Genomic DNA, 24,371 nt, shown 5'->3' with positions numbered 1-24,371 from the left:
AGTATTTTTTGCCAGATCCTAATTGGCATGTTCAATTTTATGTTACTTTTGATGGCATAGAATGCCCTTCTTGCCTCTCAGATTGTTCACAGCTATGTGGAAGTTACCTGTAGCGCTGATGTTTAAGCCAAGGTATTGTATAGTTTTTTGTGTGCTCCAGGGAAACGGTGTCTAGATGGAATTTGTACTTGTGGTCCTGGCGACTGGACTTGTTTTGGAACACCATTATTTTGGTCTTACTGAGATTTACTGGCAGGGCCCAGGTCTGTCAGGGCCCATGTCTGGCAGAATCTGTGCAGAAGATCTAGCTGCTGCTGTAGGCCCTCCTTGGTTGGTGACAGAAGCACCAGATCATCAGCAAACAATAGACATTTCACTTCAGATTCTAGTAGGTTGAGGCCGGGTGGTGCAGACTGTTCTAGTGCCCTCGCCAATTCGTTGATATATATGTTGACGAGGGTGGGGCTTAAGGGGCTTAAGCTGCATCCCTGTCTCACCCCATGGCCCTGGTGGAACATTTTTTGTTTTTTTGCCCATTTTAACCGCACACGGCTTTTATAATGTCGTATGTTTTACCCCCAACAACCACTTTCCATCAATTTGTATAGCAGACCCTCATGCCTAATTGAGTCGAAGGCTTTTTTGAAATCAACCAAGCATGAGAAGACTTTGCCTTTGTTTTGGTTTGTTTGTTTGTTAATTAGGGTGTGCAGGGTGAATACGTGGTCTGTCGTACTATAATTTGTTAAAAAGCCAATTTGACATTTGTTCAGTACATTGTTTTCACTGAGGAAATGTATTTGTCTGCTGTTAATGTTAATACAGGGGATATTCTCTGTCTCTCTCTGTAGGGTTTATCATATTGATGATAGTCCATCTGGGACCACTGAGGGCCCCCTGGACTTTGCCAAGGCCTTCACTGTGAGTTGCATTTTTAGAAGCACACAAACACCCACTTTGTTAACACAAGCTGAATATATCACCCTCAGTTACAATGCCTGTTAATTAAAACTCCCAAGATAGAGCTATCAAAAATACATTCAATAAAGTTGCATGGAAATCGTTAATTCTTAACCCATTGCCTCATATATTTTCCTTTTCTGTTTTAGGCAACACGAGACCCCATTTGTTGCATCACAGCAACAGACAAGACACTGATTGTGGTAGGTATTTATCTCAGGATTTTAATTGAGTATTAAGTTCATCAGTCTTATCAATGATCAGAAAAGTTCCGTTTGGAAATGTTTGTTTTTTTACCGTGTTTGTCTGTTTGTGATCAAAGGGCCGTGAGTCTGGTACCATCCACAAATACAGCCTCCCTAACGTTGCTCTGGTGCAGAAATACTCCTTGAACTACCGGGCCTACCAGCTCTCACTCAACTGTACCTCCAGGTCAGGACTGTTGGCTGGTTACTGTAATATTACACCATACGTGGTGTTTCAGGAGCAGATCTTGATAAGAGTTTATAACAATGAAGCTTATTGCTTGCAGTACAGAAGTACAACCGACATAGCATTGCTATGAACCATCTGAACAGTTATTGTCTGGTTCAAAAGCTGTTTGGTGAACTTCATGTAAGAAACAAAGTGACGTTATTTTTTAAAATTATTGTAAAATCTTCTATTGATAAAAACCCATGTTTTTCTTTAGCCGCCTGGCGATTATTGATATTTCGGGAGTGCTGACGTTTTTGGACCTGGAGGTGCGTTCGTCTTCGGATGATGGCTCTGGAAGCCAGGCGGGGACAGGCGACCCCTCCAAGTTTGAGCGTAAGGACGTCTGGGACATGCTGTGGGCCAATGACAACCCTGATCTGTTTGCCATGATGGAAAAGACCAGGATGTACGTGTTCAGGAACCTGGACCCAGAGGTGTGTCCCTCTGACATACAGTACCAGTCAAAAGTTTGGACACACCTACTCATTCCAGGGTTTTTCTTTATTGTTGCTATTTTCTACATTGTAGAATAATAGTGAAGACATCAAAACTATGAAATAACACATATGGAATCATGTAGTAACCAAAAAAGTGTTAAACAAATCAAAATATATTTTACATTTGATATTTGTCAAAATAGCCACCCTTTGTCTTGATGAAAGCTTTGCACACTCTTGGCATTCTCTCAACCTGCTTCACCTGGAATGCTTTTCCAACAGTCTTGAAGGAGTTCCCACATAGGCTGAGCACTTGTTGGCTGCTTTTCCTTCACTCTGCTGTGTTTTGTTTTTTTGACATACAATTTCTCATGATTTTAATATTCCATATTAAATCAGGAACCCATTCAAACGTCTGGATACATTTGCAACTTTGAAGACCTGGAAATCAAATCGGTCCTGCTAGATGAAATCATGAAGGTAACCTTCTTTTCTTCATATGCAAAAGTCACACTTTCCGTAATACCCGGTAATATGACAGCAAATAAAGTTAGGCAGTTAGCTGTACGGGAACAGATGTTTACTGTTGCTATTGGAATACATAAAGGCTCCCAGCAGAACACAAATGAATGTGCACAACAACAGCAAAGATGTGTCTATTTCTGTTAGTTATGTAAAGTATACTTTGCTAAATGGAGTCGGATGCCAAAAGGTCCGGAATATCCATGATGCAATGGGAATGTGGAGTGATCTTAGATTTCCTCTTAGGATCCGGAGAGGCCGAACAAGGATTACCTCATCAACTTTGAGATCCGCTCCCTCCGCGACAGCCGCGCGCTGATCGAGAAAGTGGGCATCGAGGACGCCTCCCAGTTCATCGAAGACAACCCTCACCCCAGACTCTGGTAAATACATGGACAGTCATCTTGTTCCCGGCCCCCTTTGGGGAAAAAGCCTGCGGATGAGGTTACATAGACAGTAACCCTGCATGTCATGGAGTCACTTAAAGGGACAGTTCATTCCAAAATGATAGTTTCAGAACACCTCATAAGTTGAGATAAGTCCAGGTCCCTGGCCATCTGATGTGTAGATCCAGCTATATGCTGACCTTGCCATCTGATGTGTAGATCCAGCTATATGCCTCAATCCAAAATGGATGGAAAAGATAAACACAATATCCAGTTTTTTGTGTGTTTAATTTGGTTTTTAGGCATGCAGCTGGATCTACACGATTGATGGCTTGTGATTCTTCTTGACATTAGACTACTTTTAAAGTCTGAAAATGACTTATCATTTGATATTGGAGTGAACTGTCTCTTTAAGGCCTTTCAATAATCTATTCTGTCAGTCAGTCCTCCATTCTTACCCAGTTTGAATGGACTCTTGTATTGACATCAATGTCTACCCTGAGCCTTTGCAGCCTTTCCAGTAGGCGCTCACACCCAGCAAGCATCAGTTTGCTCAGAAAACGTGCCACACAGACGTTTGGGTCGGGGGTCAAAATATATTTGTAGGACCTATGTGACGTCAGAAAGTGGGAACTCAATGCTTTTTACGAGTGTATGGTCTGTTTAATGATGTTCTCCTCAAAGAACAAACAGAGGAGAAACTATGGCATGTGTAACATGTGGAATGTCTTGCAACACAGAGATTTACAGAAGGAGATTTGGCCTATTCTTAAAATATCAGTCCTAGTCACATTTTCAGTTTAGTTGTATGCTCGTATTTGAAGAACATAATTTAAGGTGAGCCTGGGCTTTCCATCCCTGATACAGGTTGAAAGCATCACTGTCCTTCTTTTTTAAATCAAAGGCTAATATTCTTCTGGTTATGTGGGAGAATCCCCACACTGGCGCGACGGAGTATGGTTGATTTATCTCGCTGTTTTGGTAGCACTCGGCTAAAGGATTCTGGTTGAAAGAGGACTTCGGCTCCCCATGTCATTTTTCACACCGACTCGAGGAATTTTGGAACTTTGGGGAAGAAATGTCCCTTTCCTCCCCTTGGTGCTGAAACCAACCTGTCAGGGGTGAGAAGTCTCTTCGATTGACTGAACAAGGTGTAGTGGTAGAGACCTTGATGTGCCACAGATATTTTGACATGCCTGTATTGCCCGCAGATGTTCCATTTCTAAGGTGCTCCGTGTACAAGATGCATACCAAAGGTAACGAGTCATTTTCAGGATCAGGAGTTCAGGTGGAGCAAAAGTTGTAAGAACAACCTTCGTCACTCACTCACGCGCCCACACACACCATCCCATCACCACCAGTCTGATTCAGAACACTCCACACTAACACCCCAGTCTGATTCAGGATACTCCACCCCAACACCCCCAGTCGGATTCAGACCACTCCACCCCAACACCCCCAGTCTGATTCAAAACACTCCACCCCAACACCCCCAGTCTGATTCAGACCACTCCACCCCGACACTCCAGTCTGATTCAGAACACTCCACCCCGAAACCCACAGTCGGATTCAGAACACCTCATCCACCCTGACACTCTAGTCTGATTCAAAACACTCCACCCCAACACCCCCAGTCTGATTCAGAACACTCCACCCCAGTCTGATTCAGAACACTCCACCCCGAAACCCACAGTCTGATTCAGAACACTCCACCCCAGTCGGATTCAGAACACTTCATCCTGACACTCCAGTCTGATTTAGAACACTCCTCTCCAACACCCCCAGTCTGATTTAGAACACTCAACCCCAACACCCCCAGTCTGATTCAGACCACTTCACCCCAATACCCCAGTGAGATGTAAAGACATTCTCTGCAGCATGTCATTCTTCTGATTTTTTACATTTATTTAACTAGGCAAGTCAGTTAAGTACAAATTCTTATTTACAATGACGGCCTACACCGGCCAAACCCGGACGATGCTGGGCCAATTGTGCGCCGCCCTATGAGACTCCCAATCACGGACGGTTATTATACAGCCTGGAATCGAACCAGGGTGTCTGTAGTGATGCCTCTAGTACTGAGATGTAGTGCCTTACATGCTGACCAGACCGGACACGTCGCATGCGCGAGCGTTGCAAAATAAATTTAGAAATCCATGTTATTCAATTATTGCACCCACACTGCTCGCGTGCGCCAACGAGCGTCTGCATTGCCAAGGGCTAAAATAGAACTCCTTTCTATTTCTGACGCAGATGAAAGTCCTGCCTCTGCCATCTCCTCATTGGTTATACCCACGTGGGTGATTGAAAGACTAAATGTTTTGCGTTGGTACAAGTGTAGATGCCAATCACCATATAAGTTCAAAGATGAAAAAGCCTGGAAGGAGGAGAGATGACTATAAACGATTCGGATGGCCGTTTTATGTGTGGATTAATTGTCGGAGTAGAGGACCTTGTGCATTTCAGGTAAAATAACAACTCAATGTTTATATCCCAGGACAAATTAGCTAGCAACAGCAAGCTAGCTAAATAGGACAAATTAGCTAGCAAGTGCAAGCTAACTAGCTAAATTGCCATACATTTGCCATGCCTGTGGATGTATTTCAACCTTCAAACTCTGTGCCTCTTTGCTTGACATCATGAGAAAATCAAAAGAAATCAGCCAAGACCTCTGAAAAATTTTAGTTCTCCACAAGTCTGGTTCATCCTTGGGAGCAATTTCCAAACGCCTGAAGGTACCACTTTCATCTGTACAAACAATAGTACGCAAGTACCATGGGACCATGCAGCCGTCATACCGCTCAGGAAGGAGACGCGTTCAGGCTCCTATAGATGAACGTACTTTGGTGCGAAAAGTGCAAATCAATCCCAGAACAACAGCAAAGGACCTTGTGAAGATGCAGGTACCTAAGTATCTATATCCACAGTAAAACAAGTCCTATATCAACATAACCTGAAAGGCCGCTCGGCAAGGAAGAAGCCACTGCTCCAAAATGCCATAAAGAAGCCAGACTACGGGTTTGCAAGTGCACATGGGGACAAATATCGTACTTTTTGGAGAAATGTCCTCTGGTCTGTTGAAACAAAAATAGAACTGTTTGGCATAATTACCATTGTTATGTTTGGGGGAGAAAAGTGGGAGGCCATCCCAACCGTGAAGCACGGGGGTAGCAGCATCATGTTGTGGGGGTGATTTGCTGCAGGAGGGACTGGTGCACTTCACAAAATAGAGGGCATCATGAGAAAAAGTATGTGGATATATTGAAGCAACATCTCAAGACATCAGTCAGGAAGTTAATGCTTGGTCGCAAATGGGTTTTCCAAATGGACAATGACCCCAAGCACACTTCCAAAGTTCTGGCAAAATGGCTTGAGGACAACAAAGTCAAGGTATTGGAGTGGCCATCGCAAAGCCCTGACCTCCATCCTATAGAATATTTGTGGGCAGAACTGAAAAAGCGTGTGCGAGCAAGGAGGCCTTACAAACCTGACTCCGTTACACCAGCTCTGTCAGGAGGAATTGGCCAAAATTTACCTAACTTATTGTGGGAAGCTTGTGGAAGGCAACCCGAAACATTTGACCCAAGTTAAACAATTTAAAGGCAATGCTATCAAATACCAATTGAGTTTATGTACACTTCTGACCCACTGGGAATGTGATGAAAGAAATAAAAGCTTGAATAAATCATTCTCTCTACTATTATTCTGACATTTTACATTCTAAAAATAAAGTAGTGATCCTAACTGACTTAAAACAGGGAATATTTACTAGGATTAAATGTCAGGAAATGTGAAAAACAGAGTTTAAATGTATTTGGCAACACTAAAGTGTGGACTTTTTTCAAAATGTGTGTTTTTTCAGGAGGGGTTTTGTTGGTGTACCACAGGTTATGATTATATTGCATTTGCATGTAGGGTGGCAAAATTACAGTAATCGTGGTTGGAAGATTCCCAGAATCAGGAGCGAATTCGGATTCCTCCAACCACGATTTCTGGTAAACCTGGGGATTTTGTGTAAGATACTGAATTTTACAACCCTAATCACATCTAGTGAGCCTGTGTAAATGTTCTGAACCTTCTCAAGAGACATTTCACAAGATTATAGTCTTCACCGTGCTATTGATCTGCTCCCAGGCGCCTATTGGCCGAGGCGGCCCTCCAGAAGCTGGACCTGAAGACGGCTGAGCAGGCTTTTGTCCGCTGTAAGGACTACCAGGGCATCGAGTTCGTCAAGAGCCTGGGCAACCTGCAGAGCGAAGCCATGAAACAGGCCGAGGTGGCGGCCTACTTCGGCAGGTTCGAGGAGGCCGAGAGAATGTACCTGGACATGGATCGCAGGTAAGGTGTTGGATGTCATGTAGGATGTTGTGCTTTACCTGTATGGCTTATGCTAAATATTGAAGACACTAAACAATAAAGGATACCCTTGTTTTTTGTTATGTTTTAGAATGTTAATGCAATGTTCACTTGTTGATTAAAGTTGGTCAAATGGTGTTGAAGTTGTTCACTATTGACTTAACTTCCATGATATGATGCTGTACCTTACAGCTAACGACAGATAACATCTCTCTCTTTAGGGACCTGGCTATCAGCCTGAGGATTAAGCTGGGGGACTGGTTCCGCGTCCTTCAGCTCCTGAAGACGGGATCAGGTGACTGTGACGATGCCCTGCTGGAGCAGGCGTACAATGCCATCGGGGACTACTTTGCAGACCGACAGAAGTGGTACGGGCATTTCACTATTTATATTTCAAGATGGTGAATGGTATTTTACCCCTTTTTCTCCCCCAATTTCATGATATCCAATTGCGATCTTGTCTCATCGCTGCAATCCCCCAACGGGCTTGGGAGACAAGAAGGTTGGGTCATGCATCCTCCGAAACATGACCCGCCAAATTGCGTTTCTTAACACCCTCTCGCTTAACCTGGAAGCCATCTGTTGGGTGAAATACTGTTCAACTGATGACCTAAGTCAGCCTGCATGTGCCCGACCCCGCCACAAGGATTCACTAGAACACGATGAGCCAAGTAAAGCCCCCCCCGGTCAAACCCTCCCACTGCGCTGCAGTGCCTCAGAACGCTGCGCCACTCGGGAGGCCATCCTTGCACGTGTGATTCTAGACAACAGAACAGAGTCCAGTGGTCTTGCCAGGATCCTTTCCCTCAGCATTTTGTCTCTTACGTTGACACTTGTGGTTTCATAATATCGTGTGAGTGTACTAGTATTGTAGTCTGCAAATGCTTTGTTGCCAATGTTCCTCTCCAGGGTTAATGCGGTCCAATACTACCTTCAGGGGCGCAACCAGGAGAGGCTGGCAGAGTGTTACTACATGCTGGAGGATTACGACGGACTGGAACGACTGGCTAGTTCTCTACCGGAGAACCACAAACTGCTACCGGTGAGGGCTGTAGAAAAGAGAGGACATGAGATAAGTGTCCAGTAGTGCTTTTATACCTACGTTACAGTTAAAAAGCGAGTGCAGGGGCTACTTCTTGTCCTCAGTATTCAATGAGGTCTGGAGGGCCGCACTGAAAATTGGTGCTATTTCGTCGCCATCAAAATGTGCAAAAACATAGTCCTCTGTCCATTGTTTAATTGTTTTGGGAATGTTTGAAGTTTCTCTGATTGTTAACGAGCTGGATAGAGGGAAGAGACTGTAAATGTCTGTCTGCCACCCCTGAGCTAGTGTTTTGTGTTAGTTCTCCACTTTCTCTGACTCACCTGTCCTACCCGTCCGGCTGGCTTCCATCAGCATGTCAATAAATACAGTGTTTTTAGTAGGTTTCTACCACGGTTGGGGTCAATTTGGTTTTCATTTTCAACCCAATCAATTCAGGAAGTGATACCTGAAATTCACTTCATGAAATTAAAAGGAGAACAATGGGCAATTTTCAATTGATGAATTGAATTTCACTTCCTGACTAAATGGACTCAAATCCATAAATATCTCCTTAACTTTAAAGGCTTCAATTGTAATTTCCCCCATTCTGCCATTTCCACGTGGACAAAGAAAACCTTTTCCCCTCATCTATCTTTTATGTTTGCACGTCGTAGGACATCGGCCAGATGTTTGTCACCGTAGGCATGTGTGAGCAGACGGTGAACGCCTACCTGAAGTGCAACCAGCCCAAGGCTGCTGTCGACGCCTGCGTTCATCTAAACCAGGTGAGAGACGGACAAACGGTCAGAGACCTCCAGAGGGGTTGTGGTTCTGAGCTTAGGACAGTTTATCTATTCAGTGCTCATTCCAAATTGGAAAGTGTAAACTGGCAGTCCCCGCTGTCCTCCACCAACTAGGTTTTGACATCACCACACCAGATGATATCACTGCACCAGTGGCAGACCACAGTAGGACTTTCTGTTCTGAGGATTGCACTGTCAATTCTTTTGTCATTGCACTGTGAATGGTTTTTACTACTGAAGTGTGTTTTTTCAGATGTCTTCGGCATCAGCACGACAGACATGAGCAACACTATTTTCTTTAATGTGCCACGTTTCTTTTGAGGCATCATACTACTTTGCTGATTTTGAGTGTAACTGAAGCTTGGCATCATAACAATTGCTTGATGTAAATGTGACCAGGAGAGAAGGGTTAGGATATGTGATAGATCATTTAGCTCAAGGCAGTTTATTAAAAGCATGTTATTTTGGACACAGTTTTCCTGATACACATGCTTTAATCATGATACTTTTCTCCCCATTTCCTGTTGTGTTGAAAACCACGTATGGCCAGGACCTCCAGCATTAGGCTCACACCAATAGCTTTTAAATTATCTTTCAACTGGTTATTTTTTCCAAAGCCCAAACATTTTTCAATCTCATTTCTACATATTAGAAAATATACAGTACCAGTCAAAGGTTTGGACACAGCTACTCATTCCAGGGTTTTTCTTTATTTTTAGTATCTTCTACATTGTAGAATAATAGTGAAGACATCAAAACTATGAAATAACACATATGGAATCATGTAGTAACCAAAAAAGTGTTAAACAAATCAAAATATATTTTATATTTGAGGTTCTTCAAAGTAGCCTCCCTTTGCCTTGATGACAGCTTTGTACACTTTTGGCAGGCGTGTCCAACCTTTTGACTAGTATTGTATATTAAACAATTATTTATTCACAAAACATACCAACATATCACAATGAACCAACAACAAAACACTACTTTCCACACCACATGTAGACACAACATTGTTCTGACTCACACTTATACATTCATATCAGGTGCATTTATTAGTTCATAACTGTTTTTGCTTTTTCACAGTGGAACAAAGCTGTGGAGCTGGCCAAAAACCACAACATGAAAGAGATCAACTCTCTTCTGGCCAAGTATGCCTCTCACCTGCTGGAGAAGAACAAGCCTTTGGAGGCCGTGGAGTTGTACCGTAAAGCCCATCATTTCCTAGAAGCAGCTAAACTCATGTTCAAGGTACTGCCAACGATTATGCCTTAACACCATGCAAAGTCACATTCTTGTTTTGAAGTGGCTTCTGGCGTTAAGAAGGCAAATGTTGGAATGTAATTGGTAGGGCACACATAAAGGGACATGATCAACCAATAGAAAATCTGCAACACTTCCAATGATGAATACCACACTTCACCACTACAGTGAATACCACACTTCACCACTACAGTAAATACCACACTTCACCACTACAGTAAATACCACACTTCCCTACTTCAGTAAATACCACACTTCACCACTACAGTAAATACCCACACTTCACCACTACAGTAAATACCACACTTCACCACTACAGTAAATACCACACTTCACCACTACAGTAAATACCCACACTTCACCACTACAGTAAATACCACACTTCACCACTACAGTGAATACCACACTTCACCACTACAGTAAATACCACACTTCACCACTACAGTAAATACCCACACTTCACCACTACAGTAAATACCACACTTCACCACTACAGTAAATACCACACTTCACCACTACAGTAAATACCACACTTCACCACTACAGTAAATACCACACTTCCCCACTACAGTAAATACCCACACTTCACCACTACAGTAAATACCACACTTCCCCACTACAGTAAATACCCACACTTCACCACTACAGTAAATACCACACTTCACCACTACAGTAAATACCCACACTTCACCACTACAGTAAATACCACACTTCACCACTACAGTAAATACCACACTTCACCACTACAGTAAATACCCACACTTCACCACTACAGTGAATACCACACTTCACCACTACAGTAAATACCACACTTCACCACTACAGTAAATACCACACTTCCCTACTTCAGTAAATACCACACTTCCCCACTACAGTAAATACCACACTTCACCACTACAGTAAATACCCACACTTCACCACTACAGTAAATACCCACACTTCACCACTACAGTAAATACCCACACTTCCCCACTACAGTAAATACGCACACTTCACCACTACAGTAAATACCCACACTTCACCACTACAGTAAATACCCACACTTCACCACTACAGTAAATACCCACACTTCACCACTACAGTAAATACCCACACTTCACCGCTTCAGTAAATACCACACTTCACCACTACAGCAAATACCCACACTTCACCGCTTCAGTAAATACCACACTTCACCACTACAGTAAATATCCACACTTCCCCACTACAGTAAATACCCACACTTCACCGCTTCAGTAAATACCACACTTCACCACTACAGTCAAATCTAATATTTATCTTCCAATTCAGTCCTTAGCTAATAACCTTCAGAGGTATTTAACTATATTGTGCCTCGGACCGGATTAGACAAAGACCCCTGGCTGAGCTCTTATTATTCTCCTGTACACTGGTGTCAAGAGACCCATCTGTCATCTGCTGTGTTAACTTGTCAGATAGCGGATGAGGAGGCTAAGAGGAGGACCCGGCCATTGAGGGTGAAGAAGCTGTATGTGCTGGCAGCCCTGCTAGTGGAGAACTACCACAGCCAAGTGAAGACCTCCCAGCAGAACAAGGCCAAAGGGAAGACGTCAGAGGTACACAAACCACAGAGTCATTAAGAAATACAATCCTTTAGTTCCTATGTGTCATTGTGGTTTGTTGGCTGCTATCAAATCAAATGTTATTTGTCACACGCTTTGTAAATAACAGGTGAAAGGCTCACTTACGGTTGCTTTTCCAATAATGCAAAGTAGCTATTTAATGCTAACAGTAATGTCATTTACAATTTGTTGGGAGTTGTTGGCTACAAGGGTCTGATTTATATAGTGTTTACACCAGTGCAAAGGGAGCTCTTGTTATTTTCCAAAAGTGAATACAGATTAAGCATATCAATAGTTTGGTGTTTAATTCCCCTCTGATAACAGTAAATTCTCCTCTTATAACAGATGTACTGATACTATAGCTTGGTCTTTAATTCCCCTTTGATAACAGATGTACTGATACTATAGCTTGGTCTTTAAGTCCCCTTTGATAACAGATGTACTGATACTATAGCTTGGTCTATAATTCCCCTTTGATAACAGATGTACTGATACTATAGCTTGGTCTTTAATTCCCCTTTGATAACAGATGTACTGATACTATAGCTTGGTCTTTAATTCCCCTTTGATAACAGATGTACTGATACTATAGCTTGGTCTTTAATTCCCCTCTGATAACAGATGTACTGATACTATAGCTTGGTCTTTAATTCCCCTCTGATTACAGATGTACTGATACTATAGCTTGGTCTTTAATTCCCCTCTGATAACAGATGTACTGATACTATAGCTTGGTCTTTAATTCCCCTCTGATAACAGATGTACAACAGTGTTCATTCATCAGCCACTCCCTTATCTTCCTTCAGGCTACATCTGCTCTAGCTGGCCTGCTGGAGGAGGACGCCACCTCCTCAGACAACCGCATGGTGGACAGCGCCTGGCGTGGGGCCGAGGCCTACCACTTCTTCCTGCTGGCTCAGAGGCAGCTGTACGAAGGCTACATGGTGAAAGCCATGAAGACAGGTACCCCTCTCTCTATATGTTACATTTTCTATCCTTCTTTCTTCTCTCTGCTTTTCCTGACAACCTTCTCGCTTCACCAGGTATGAAAAGACACGGCAAATAACAAAGACAGCCCTCTCTTTTAACAAGCGTCTATTAAAGGGTATGTAGGCCTATGCCTTCTCCGAGGTATGACTGTGCCCGTAACCCTTTCTCATTCATCCTTGAGGGGGTGTTTTTTTTTTTACTAGCCCTCTGTTCATACATTCAAACGGTTAAATCACTCTGTAGCTCAGTTGGTAGAGCGTGGTGCTTGCAACGCCAGGATAAGTGGGTTCGATTCCCGCGATCACCCGTACGTAAAATGCTTTGGATAAAAGCGTCTGTTAAATGGCACATCATATTTCTTATTAGATTGTTTATCTCCACTCTTTCTGAAGGCACACAAAATAAGCAAACTAAATCTCAATGGAGACCATGACAAAAGCCTATACCGGAGTAAACGTCTATTTATTAAGACCACCTTGATATGTTTATTTGTTTATTTTTTTTAGGAGCTTGGTTTAACTGAACAGGTTCCTGTATTCCCTTCCAATAGGTGCACTTCTTTGCAAGGCTTTGGAAAACCTCCCTGGTCTTTATTTAATTGAATTAGGCAAGTGCGTAACAGTTCTTAACTGACATCTCTTGGAGGTGGGAACGCAACACCCTGTTATATCTCAACTCCCCGTGGAGTGAAAAAGTATGTGATCGTAGGTACGGGGAAGGATGACAGAGGCAGAGAAAAACAGAGACAACATCTTGGCCATGTTCTGTTATAATCTCCACCCGGCACAGCCAGAAGAGGACTGGCCACCCCTCATAGCCTGGTTCCTCTCTAGGTTTCTTCCTATGTTTTGGCCTTTCTAGGGAGTTTTTCCTAGCCACCGAGCTTCTACACCTGCATTGCTTGCCGTTTGGGGTTTTAGGCTGGGTTTCTGTACAGCACTGAGATATCAGCGGATGTACGAAGGGCTATATAAATAAATTTGATATGATTTGAAATACAGTTTACAGGGAATTTATTATTCTTTCACACGGTAAAGTGGGGAAAAGGGTCTAGACGGAACCAAAGCAAAGAAAGTAAAAGTTAAGAGTCCCCTCTCCTACCTTACCTGCCTTCCTACTTCTAACCTAACCTTTAGCACCACCTGGTGCACTAACCAAAATACAGGGGGTGGTCCGCCCAGGTCTAACTTAGTGTGCATAGACAGATTAAATACTACTGGTTATGTATGCCCTCAGGCTTCTCGCCTAAACACTCCCAAGGTGCATTCCCCTTCCCCCCCTGGGAACAAATTACCAATAATTTACGTGAACAATTTAAATGGACCAAAAACACTAAGTCCTATTGGCATACACATACCTCGGAAGGAGCGGCTACAAAAAAATAGCCACAAACCTTTTACTGACCGCCACAACAATCAACACAGGGCATACAAAAAAGCTCTTTACCCCCTGAGGCAGGAACACTGGCTTTTATCCAGCTGGAGAAGGAGTTGGTTATTGCAGAGACCGCTGTATCCCCTGACGAGAGGGAGGGTTCAGAGCTCCAATCAGCAATGGGGCTGACCAATCAGGTACTTCAGGAATCCAGGAAACCATTTCCTGAAATACACACACATAGAACGTAACAAGAACAAATTCTTATTTACAATGACGGCCTAACAAAAGGCCTCCTGCGGGGACGCGGGCTGTGATTAAAAATAAAAAAATATATAAGTATAGGACAAAACACACATCACGACAAGAGAGACAACGCTACATAAAGAGAGACCTAAGACAACAACATAGCAAGGCAGCAACACATGACAACACAACATGGTAGCAACACAACATAGCAGCAGCACAAAACATGGTACAAACATTATTGGGCACAGACAACAGCACAAAGGGCAAGAAGGTAGAGACAACAATACATCACGCAAAGCAGCCACAACTGTCAGGAAGAGTGTCCATGATTTGAGTCTTTGAATTAAGAGATTGAGATAAAATGAAGCGATTGCGATTAAATCTGTGTTTGAAATTCACCGCTCGACTGAAATTATCTGTATGTGAGGTTACAGAGATGAGGTAGTCATTCAAAAATCATATGCAACTCATTATGTGACTTAAGCACATTTTTACTCCTGAATATATTTAGGCTTGCCATAACAAAGGGGTTGAATACTTATTGACTCAAGACAGTTCAGATTTTTATTTGTAATTAATTTGTAAAACTTCAAAAAACGTTGTTCCACTTTGATGTGACACAAAATCTCAATTGAATTAATTTTAAATGCAGGCTGTAACACATGAAAATTTGGAAAAAGTCAAAGGGTGTGAATACTTTCTGAAGGAAATGTATTCAGGGTGGGATTAGCTTGGTTTAGCTGAACAGGTATATGTATTCAGGTTGTGATTAGCTTGGTTTAGCTGAACAGGTATATGTATTCAGGGTGTGATTAGCTTGGTTTAGCTGAACAGGTATATGTATTCAGGGTGTGATTAGCTTGGTTTAGCTGAACAGGTATATGTATTCAGGTTGTGATTAGCTTGGTGTAGCTGAACAGGTATATGTTTTCAGGTTGTGATTAGCTTGGTGTAGCTGAACAGGTATATGTTTTCAGGTTGTGATTAGCTTGGTTTAGCTGAACAGGTATATGTTTTCAGGTTGTGATTAGCTTGGTTTAGCTGAACAGGTATATGTTTTCAGGTTGTGATTAGCTTGGTTTAGCTGAACAGGTATATGTATTCAGGGTGTGATTAGCTTGGTGTAGCTGAACAGGTATATGTATTCAGGGTGTGATTAGCTTGGTTTAGCTGAACCGCTATATGTACAGTGGGGCAAAAAAGTATTTAGTCAGCCACCAATTGTGCAAGTTCTCCCACTTAAAAAGATGAGAGAGGCCTGTAATTTTCATGATAGGTACACTTCAACTATGACATACAAAATGAGAGAAAAAAATCCAGAAAATCACATTGTAGGATTTTTAATGAATTTATTTGCAAATTATGGTGGAAAATAAGTATTTGGTCACCTACAAACAAGCAAGATTTCTGGCTCTCACAGACCTGTAACTTCTTCTTTAAGAGGCTCCTCTGTCCTCCACTCGTTACCTGTATTAATGGCACCTGTTTGAACTTGTTATCAGTATAAAAGACACATGTCCACAACCTCAAACAGTCACACTCCAAACTCCACTATGGCCAAGACCAAAGAGCTGTCAAAAGACACCAGGAACAAAATTGTAGACCTGCACCAGGCTGGGAAGACTGAATCTGCAATAGGTAAGCAGCTTGGTTTGAAGAAATCAACTGTGGGAGCAATTATTAGGAAATGGAAGACATACAAGACCACTGATAATCTCCCTCGATCTGGGGCTCCACGCAAGATCTCACCCAGTGGGGTCAAAATGATCACAAGAACGGTGAGCAAAAGTCCCAGAACCACACGGGGGGACCTAGTGAATATCCTGCAGAGAGCTGGGACCAAAGTAACAAAGCCTACCATCATTAACACACTACGCCGCCAGGAACTCAAATACTGCAATGCCAGACGTGTCCCCCTGCTTAAGCCAGTACATGTCCAGGCCCGTCTGAAGTTTGCTAGAGAACATTTGGATGATCCAAAAGAAGATTGTTAGAATGTCATATGATCAGATGAAACCAAAATAGAACATTTTGGTAAAAACTCAACTCGTCGTGTTTGGAGGACAAAGAATGCTGAGTTGCATCCAAAGAACACCATACCTACTGTGAAGCATGGGGGTGGAAACATCATGCTTTGGGGCTGTTTTTCTGGAAAGGGACCAGGACGACTGATCCGTGTAAAGGAAAGAATGAATGGGGCCATGTATCATGAGATTTTGAGTGAAAACCTCCTTCAATCAGTAAGGGCATTGAGGATGAAACGTGGCTGGGTCTTTCAGCATGACAATGATCCCAAACACACTGCCCGGGCAACGAAGGAGTGGCTTCGTAAGAAGCATTTCAAGGTCCTGGAGTGGCCTAGCCAGTCTCCAGATCTCAACCCCATAGAAAATCTTTGGAGGGAGTTGAAAGTCTGTGTTGCCCAGCAACAGCCCCAAAACATCACTGCTCTAGAGGAGATCTGCATGGAGGAATGGTCCAAAATACCAGCAACAGTGTGTGAAAACCTTGTGAAGACTTACAGAAAACGTTTGGCCTCTGTCATTGCCGACAAAGGGTATATAGCAAAGTATTGAGAAACTTTTGTTATTGACTAAATACTTACTTTCCACCATAATTTGCAAATAAATTCATTAAAAATCCTACAATGTGATTTTCTGGATTTGTTTCTTCATTTTGTCTGTCATAGTTGAAGTGTACCTATGATGAAAATTACAGGCCTCCCTCATCTTTTTAAGTGGGAGAACTTGCACAATTGGTGGCTGACTAAATACTTTTTTTGCCCCACTACATATAGCGGTTCAGCTAAACCAAGCTAATCACACCCTGAATACATATACTAAAAATTTGATGTCTTTTTCTAGAGTGACCCCAACATTAGAAAAAGTGAAACATCGCCTTGTTCATATTTCCATGAAAGCTGTACACCACCAGGGTACAAAGATAATTGTTTGACCCAGTAGTTATAAAGAAATGTCACGTGTTCACCTCTTATGAATTCGGCCAGCAGCTCCTGAAGAGGAAGATCACCATGGTTGGCACAGTTAGAAAGAACAAGCCTGAGCTTCCCCCTGCACTCCTCGCAACAAGGGGGAGTGAGGCCTTCTCATCAAAGTTTGCCTTCACCCCCACCACTACTCTAGTTTCTTACCTCCCAAAGAGGAACAAGAATGTGGTCCTCCTGAGCACACTGCACAAAACGGCTGAGATCGTTGATCGTGAGGACAGGAAGCCAGCCATCATCCTGGACTACAACCACAAGAAAGAAGGCGTGGAAAACCTGGACAAGGTGATTGGAACTTACAGCTGCAGGAGGATGACAGCCCACTGGCCCCTGGTCAGCTTCCATAACATCATTGATGTGTCCTCATACAATGCCTTCATGATATGGAACAAGATCAACCCTACCTGGATGCCTGATAAGCAGAACAAGAGGAGGGTGTTCCTGGAACAGCTGGGAAAGGCACTTGTAACACATTCAATGAAGGGAGCGCCTCCCCTGTACAGCAGCCTCTGCAGCACTTGTGAAAGCTGTTCAGGGGGCTGAATCTTGTCCTGATCCACCTGAGGCTGCAGCTGGGGCAGGCAAGTGGAGGAGATGCCAATTATTCCCCCCAAAGGACTGTAAAACAAATACTATGTGCTGCACATGTGAGAAATGTATCTGCAAAGTCCATGCACACACACTTGCATATTGTTCTACATATGCTAATTAGAGTGGATTGATTTATGTTCTTCACGTTTTTGTTTTGTATCTATTATCTTATTTTATTCTTATTTATTGTTGTTGTTTATACACCTTGTGGGTGAGGGCAATGGTTTTAAAAAAAATGGGAGAAGACTAGTATTTTGTAGTTGAATTCCTCATTGTACAGTATATAAGAATATATCACTATGTTGCCAAAAAAGTAAGACTGTTATTATTTCCCTTCAATAAAATTAATTAAAAACTACTTTCTGCACATTTCTGCTAATTTCTTAGGCTATACAAGTGCTATCTCTTTCTAAAAAATAAATGTTTACACCTATGCAGTACCTTTAGCAAAAAAATAAATAATAATAAACCTCTACTTTAGTAAAGAAAACAATGATGCCAGGTGTGTTGTAATAAAACAACTAGTGTCCACTGATTAAATGCAGTCTTTCTGCATTGTGAAGAGGGGAAACCCTCAGATATTCACAGTTTTGTGATGAATGACAGGTTGTTTCTTCATGCAAAATAGATTTGGGGTTTAAAATTCAATTAAGCTGCTTTATTTTAGGGGTTTAGTGAAGGCGGGTAAAAAAAAAATGTTTACCCTAAGGACAAGGCGAGTCCTATACACAAGATGTTAAAATGAACTGTAAATACTCAACTAATCTCCCCTCCAGCTCTCCACCTACGGGACTATGAGGACATCATCCCAGTGGTTGAGATCTACTCCCTGCTGGCCATCTGCTCGTCAGCCAACCGGGCTTTCAGTACGTGTTCCAGAGCTTTCATCAAGCTGGAGTCCCTGGAGAGCCTGAGCCCTGAGCAGAGACAGCTCTATGAAGACCTGGCTCTGGAGATCTTCACCAAACACAGCCCCAAGAACAACCACATGTCTGGACTGGACAACGCTCCTGAGGGGTGAGGGCCATGACCACTGCATTACAGGCCTGGGTTTAAATAGGATATATATTTAACTTCTTATGGATCAAATCCCTTTAGCGTGATCGATTTGACAACATGAAATCACATGAAATCACACATACAATACACCAAATTAAAGCTACACTTGTTGTTATTCCAGCCGCAGTGTCAGATTTCTAAAAGGCTTTACGGCGAAAGCAAACCCTGCTATTATCTGAGAACAGCACCCCATCAAACAAACACAGACAATCATAATTCAACCCGCCAGCCGCGACACAAAACTCAGAAATAAAGATATAATTCACGCCTTACCTTTGACGAGCTTCTTCTGTTGGCACTCCAATATGTCCCATAAACATAACAACTGGTCCTTTTGTTCGATTAATTCCGTCGTTATATATCCAAAATGTCCATTAATTTTGGCGCGTTTGATCCAGAAAAACACTGGTTCCAACTCACGCTACATGACTACAAAATATCTCATAAGTTACCTGTAATCTTTGTCCAAACATTTCAAACAACTTTCGTAATACAACTTTAGGTATTTTTTAACGTAAATAATCTATAAAATTTAAGATGGGATAAACAGCGTTCAATACCGGACGAAAACAAAGAAAGCATGTTCCAGGTCGTGCGCACCAAATCATTAGAGTGCACCTGGAGTGACACAGGAAAATAACAGGGCTACGTCTTCATTTCTCTAAAGAAAAACATCAACCAATTTCTAAAGACTGTTGATATCTAGTGGAAGCTATAGGAACTGCAAGGATATTTCTATTAAAACGGCCTTGCCATAGAAAACCAATGGGAAACAGATTGACCTCAAACAAAAAATGTCCCTGGATGGATTGTGCTCGGGGTTTCGCCTGCCAAATCAGTTCTATTATACACAGACTGTATTCAAACAGTTTTAGAAACATTAGAGTGTTTTCTATACAAATCTCCCAATTATATGCATATCCAAGCTTCTGGGCCTGAGTAGCAGGCAGTTTACTTTGGGCACACTTTTCATCCGGATATGAAAATAGCGCCCCCAAGCCATAATTAATGAATATTTTAGCTGTGCTTGATCGAGCTTGCCTGCCGGCTGGCTTAATGGGTGAGAGCTAAACCCTGTCCATCTTGAACCCTGGTCTGGACTGCTAAACCCTGTCCATCTTGAACCCTGGTCTGGACTGCTAAACCCTGTCCATCTTGAACCCTGGTCTGGACTGCTAAACTCTGTCCATCTTGTACCCTGGCCTGGACTTCTAAACCTTGTCCTTCTTGTACCCTGGTCTGGACTGCTAAACCTTGTCCATCTTGTACCCTGGTCTGGACTGCTAAACCTTGTCCATCTTGTACCCTGGCCTGGACTGCTAAACCCTGTCCATCTTGTACCCTGGTCTGGACTGCTGTAGCCTGGTCTGGACTGCTAAACCCCGTCCTTCTTGTACCCTGGTCTGGACTGCTAAACTCTGTCCATCTTGTACCCTGGTCTGGACTTCGAAACCCTGTTCATCTTGTACCCTGTTCTGGACTGCTGTAGCCTGGTCTGGACTGCTAAACCCCGTCCTTCTTGTACCCTGGTCTGGACTGCTAAACTATGTCCATCTTGTACCCTGGTCTGGACTTCGAAACACTGTCCATCTTGTACCCTGGTCTGGACTGCTAAACCCTGTCCATCTTGTACCCTGGCCTGGACTGCTAAACCCTGTCCATCTTGTACCCTGGTCTGGACTGCTAAACCCTGTCCATCTTGTACCCTGGTCTGGACTGCTGTAGCCTGGTCTGGACTGCTAAACCTTGTCCTTCTTGTACCCTGGTCTGGACTGCTAAACCTTGTCCATCTTGTACCCTGGTCTGGACTGCTAAACCTTGTCCATCTTGTACCCTGGCCTGGACTGCTAAACCCTGTCCATCTTGTACCCTGGTCTGGACTGCTGTAGCCTGGTCTGGACTGCTAAACCCCGTCCTTCTTGTACCCTGGTCTGGACTGCTAAACTCTGTCCATCTTGTACCCTGGTCTGGACTTCGAAACCCTGTTCATCTTGTACCCTGTTCTGGACTGCTGTAGCCTGGTCTGGACTGCTAAACCCCGTCCTTCTTGTACCCTGGTCTGGACTGCTAAACTATGTCCATCTTGTACCCTGGTCTGGACTTCGAAACACTGTCCATCTTGTACCCTGGTCTGGACTGCTAAACCCTGTCCATCTTGTACCCTGGCCTGGACTGCTAAACCCTGTCCATCTTGTACCCTGGTCTGGACTGCTAAACCCTGTCCATCTTGTACCCTGGTCTGGACTGCTGTAGCCTGGTCTGGACTGCTAAACCCTGTCCATCTTGTACCCTGGTCTGGACTGCTGTAGCCTGGTCTGGACTGCTAAACCCCGTCCTTCTTGTACCCTGGTCTGGACTGCTAAACTCTGTCCATCTTGTACCCTGGTCTGGACTTCGAAACCCTGTTCATCTTGTACCCTGGTCGGGAATGCTAAACCCTGTCCATCTTGTACCCTGGTCTGGACTGCTGAACCCTAGTCTGGACTGCTAAACCCTGTCCTTCTTGTACCCTGGTCTGGACTGCTAAACCCTGTCCATTTTGTACCCTGGTCTGGACTGCTAAACTCTGTCCATCTTGTACCCTGGTCTGGACTGCTAAACCCTGTCCTTCTTGTACCCTGGTCTGGACTGCTAAAACCTCCCCCTTGAACATAGACCTGGACTGTTGTACCACTGATAGCTACATTTACACTCTCTTTTTTCTCTCTCTCTCTCTTTCCTTTTCTCTCTTGCTCTCTCTCTCGCTCTCGCTCTCTCTCTCTCTCTCTCTCTGCTGATCATCAGGGATTACTAATATACATTGTGGTCATTTCCCCTTGTTGGAGAAAGCCCTGCGCGGGTTCCAACCGTGTCTTGTGTAATTGCTCTGTCCAAGTAATATAACAGGACTATGGCTTTCTCATTGTAGTACTTACTTAGTTAAATGGTAATTACCTGATCATTCTACACTTGGGTTTATTTTGAGCTTCAGTGACACAAGCATCCCTGGGTAACAATTGGTACTATGTAGATACTGATTGAGTTGAATCCTTTCAGGTAAGTACCAGATAGTATTTATTGTTGCCACATAGTTTCTTAGTTAGTACTATATACATACCAGGAAGGTACCAGCTTTAACCAGTAAAACAAACTATTAGCAAAACGTACACTGTTCCACATGACAGGCCTGTAGTTAGTAAAGCTTCATCTTCTCCAACCATCATTCTGTTCTCTTCCAGGGCTGAGGGGAAGCTGCCCACCTGCATCGTGACCGGCTGGACCATCTCAGAGTACCAGTTCTGGATGTGCAGCGTGTGTAAGCACTGTGCACTGGAAAACGAGATTGGCAGCCACAACTTCTGCCCTCTGTGCCACAGCTCGCTGGCATAAAGTCCAAGATCTTTAAGTCAATCAGTACTGCAAACTTTTGAGTTTCCAAGGATAAGCCCCAAGAACAGGGCAGCTACGGCACATACATTGGCTCACACTACACTCAGGCTAACTAAATACGGTGCCTTCTGAATTAATTTATAGCCCTTGATTTATTCCACATTTTGTTGTTACAGCCTGAATTCAAAATGGATTTAAAACAATTCTCACCCATCTACACACAATACCCCATAATGACGAAGTGAAAACTGGTTTTTAGAAATGTTTGCTAATTTATTGAAAATGAAAAACGGATATCTAATTTTACGTAAGTATTTACACCCCTGAGTCAATACTTTGTAGAAGCACCTTTGGCGGTGATTACAGCTGTGAGTCTTTCTGGGTACGTCTCTAAGAGCTTTCCACATCGGTACTGTGCAACATCTGGCCATTTTTTTATTTATTCTTCAAGCTCTGTCAAATTGGTTGTTGATCATTGCTAGACAACCATTTTCAGGTCTTGCCATAGATTTTCAAGTAGATTGAAGTCAAAACTGTACCCCGGCCACTCAGGAACATTCAGTGTCTTCTTGGTGAGCAACTCTCGTGTAAATTTGGCCTTGTGTTTTAGGTTATCGTCCTGCTGAAAGATTCATTAATCTCCCAGTGTCTGGTGGAAAGCAGACTGAACCAGGTTTTCATCTAGGATTTTGCCTGTGCTTAGCTCCATTTCTTTTTTTTATCCTGAAAAACTCCCCAGTCCTTATCGATGACAAGAATACCCATAACATGATGCAGCCAGCACTATGCTTGAAAATATGGAGAGTGGAACTCAGTAATGTGTTGTATTGGATTTGTCCCGAACATAACACTTTGTATTCAGTACAAAAAGTTAATTGCTTTGCCACATGTTTTGCAGTATTACTGTAGTGCCTTGTTGCAAACAGGATGCATGTTTTGGAATATTTGAATTTCTTCTTTTCACTCGGTCAATTAGGTTAGTATTGTGGAGTAACTACAATGTTTTTGATCCATCCTTTTCTCCTATCACAGTCAATAAACTAACTGTTTTAAAGTCTCCATTAAACTTATGGTGAAATCCTTGAGCAGTTTCCTAGCAGTCCGTCAACTGGGATATTCGATGTCTGCTTTTTGATTTTAAACCATCTACCAATAGGTGCCCTTCTTTGCGAGGCATTGGAAAACCTCCCTTGGTCTCTGATTTGTAAAAATTTCGAAAACATAATTCCACTTTGACATGATGGGGTATTTTGTGTAGGCCAGTGACCAAAAAAATCTCAGTTTAATCCATTTAAAATTCAATCTGTTACACAACTAAACGTGGAAAAGTCAAGGGGTGTGAACACTTCCTGAAGCACTGTAATTCCGTCCTTATTGCAGCGTATCGGAGATCTGTGAATCTGACACACACCATCCATGTCAGCCAGTCCAGTAGTCAGTACTTCATTTGTTTTGTATAACAAATGTATTGATTATGGATTGGCATGGGGTGTCAACATGATGGAGCTCTGTCTATTAGATGAAATACTTCAAATAGTAGCCTGATACAGAACTCAAAGTGTTATTATATTCATCAATTTATTTCAACTTGTTTTCCATTTTTCTAGCACTAAGGTTTCCAGGGTGTTTTTTATGTTCATGTGGTTTGCTACATTTGTTTGTTGACAGTACATATCACACATCTATTTTTTTAAACTCTTATTAAGCAGTAATGTTCTCTTAATTTTAAAGATTTTAAAGACTAAAATGTTTTTGTGACATGTCGACGCATACACATTTTGTGCAACTGGTTTCATAAAACTGTTACTCTTAGTTTTTACTGAACAAAATATTGAAAAGGGACCCATTTTAGTATATTGTCTTTACATAATTAGATGGAATGTCATTTTTATATTGATAAAAATGTATATTAAATGAAATAACATATGAA

General features: G+C 42.7%; 1 protein-coding gene across 3 annotated transcripts in view; it reads left to right on the top strand.

Annotated features, from left to right (window-relative positions):
* wdr35 (WD repeat domain 35) overlaps positions 1-24,371 on the top strand; it is a 50,311-nt gene extending 25,940 nt beyond the window's left edge. For 2 of the 3 annotated variants that reach the window (XM_029688576.2, XM_029688575.2), the window contains 15 exons: positions 852-921; positions 1,110-1,163; positions 1,283-1,392; positions 1,652-1,871; positions 2,274-2,354; positions 2,643-2,779; positions 6,917-7,120; positions 7,360-7,506; positions 8,048-8,180; positions 8,837-8,947; positions 10,049-10,213; positions 11,659-11,799; positions 12,612-12,768; positions 18,790-19,030; positions 22,291-24,371. In XM_029688576.2, the coding sequence (XP_029544436.1) occupies positions 852-921; positions 1,110-1,163; positions 1,283-1,392; positions 1,652-1,871; positions 2,274-2,354; positions 2,643-2,779; positions 6,917-7,120; positions 7,360-7,506; positions 8,048-8,180; positions 8,837-8,947; positions 10,049-10,213; positions 11,659-11,799; positions 12,612-12,768; positions 18,790-19,030; positions 22,291-22,441 (2,122 nt within the window). In that variant the 3' untranslated portion in view covers positions 22,442-24,371. The remainder of the gene's footprint in view (positions 1-851; positions 922-1,109; positions 1,164-1,282; positions 1,393-1,651; positions 1,872-2,273; positions 2,355-2,642; positions 2,780-6,916; positions 7,121-7,359; positions 7,507-8,047; positions 8,181-8,836; positions 8,948-10,048; positions 10,214-11,658; positions 11,800-12,611; positions 12,769-18,789; positions 19,031-22,290) is intronic. The other variant, XM_065004351.1, reaches the window with a different exon arrangement.

This window comes from Oncorhynchus nerka, linkage group LG18 (assembly GCF_034236695.1).
Source record: "Oncorhynchus nerka isolate Pitt River linkage group LG18, Oner_Uvic_2.0, whole genome shotgun sequence".
Lineage (NCBI taxonomy): Eukaryota > Metazoa > Chordata > Actinopteri > Salmoniformes > Salmonidae > Oncorhynchus > Oncorhynchus nerka.
Note: the sequence above shows the minus strand (reverse complement) of the source record. Positions and strands in the feature narration are given on the sequence as shown.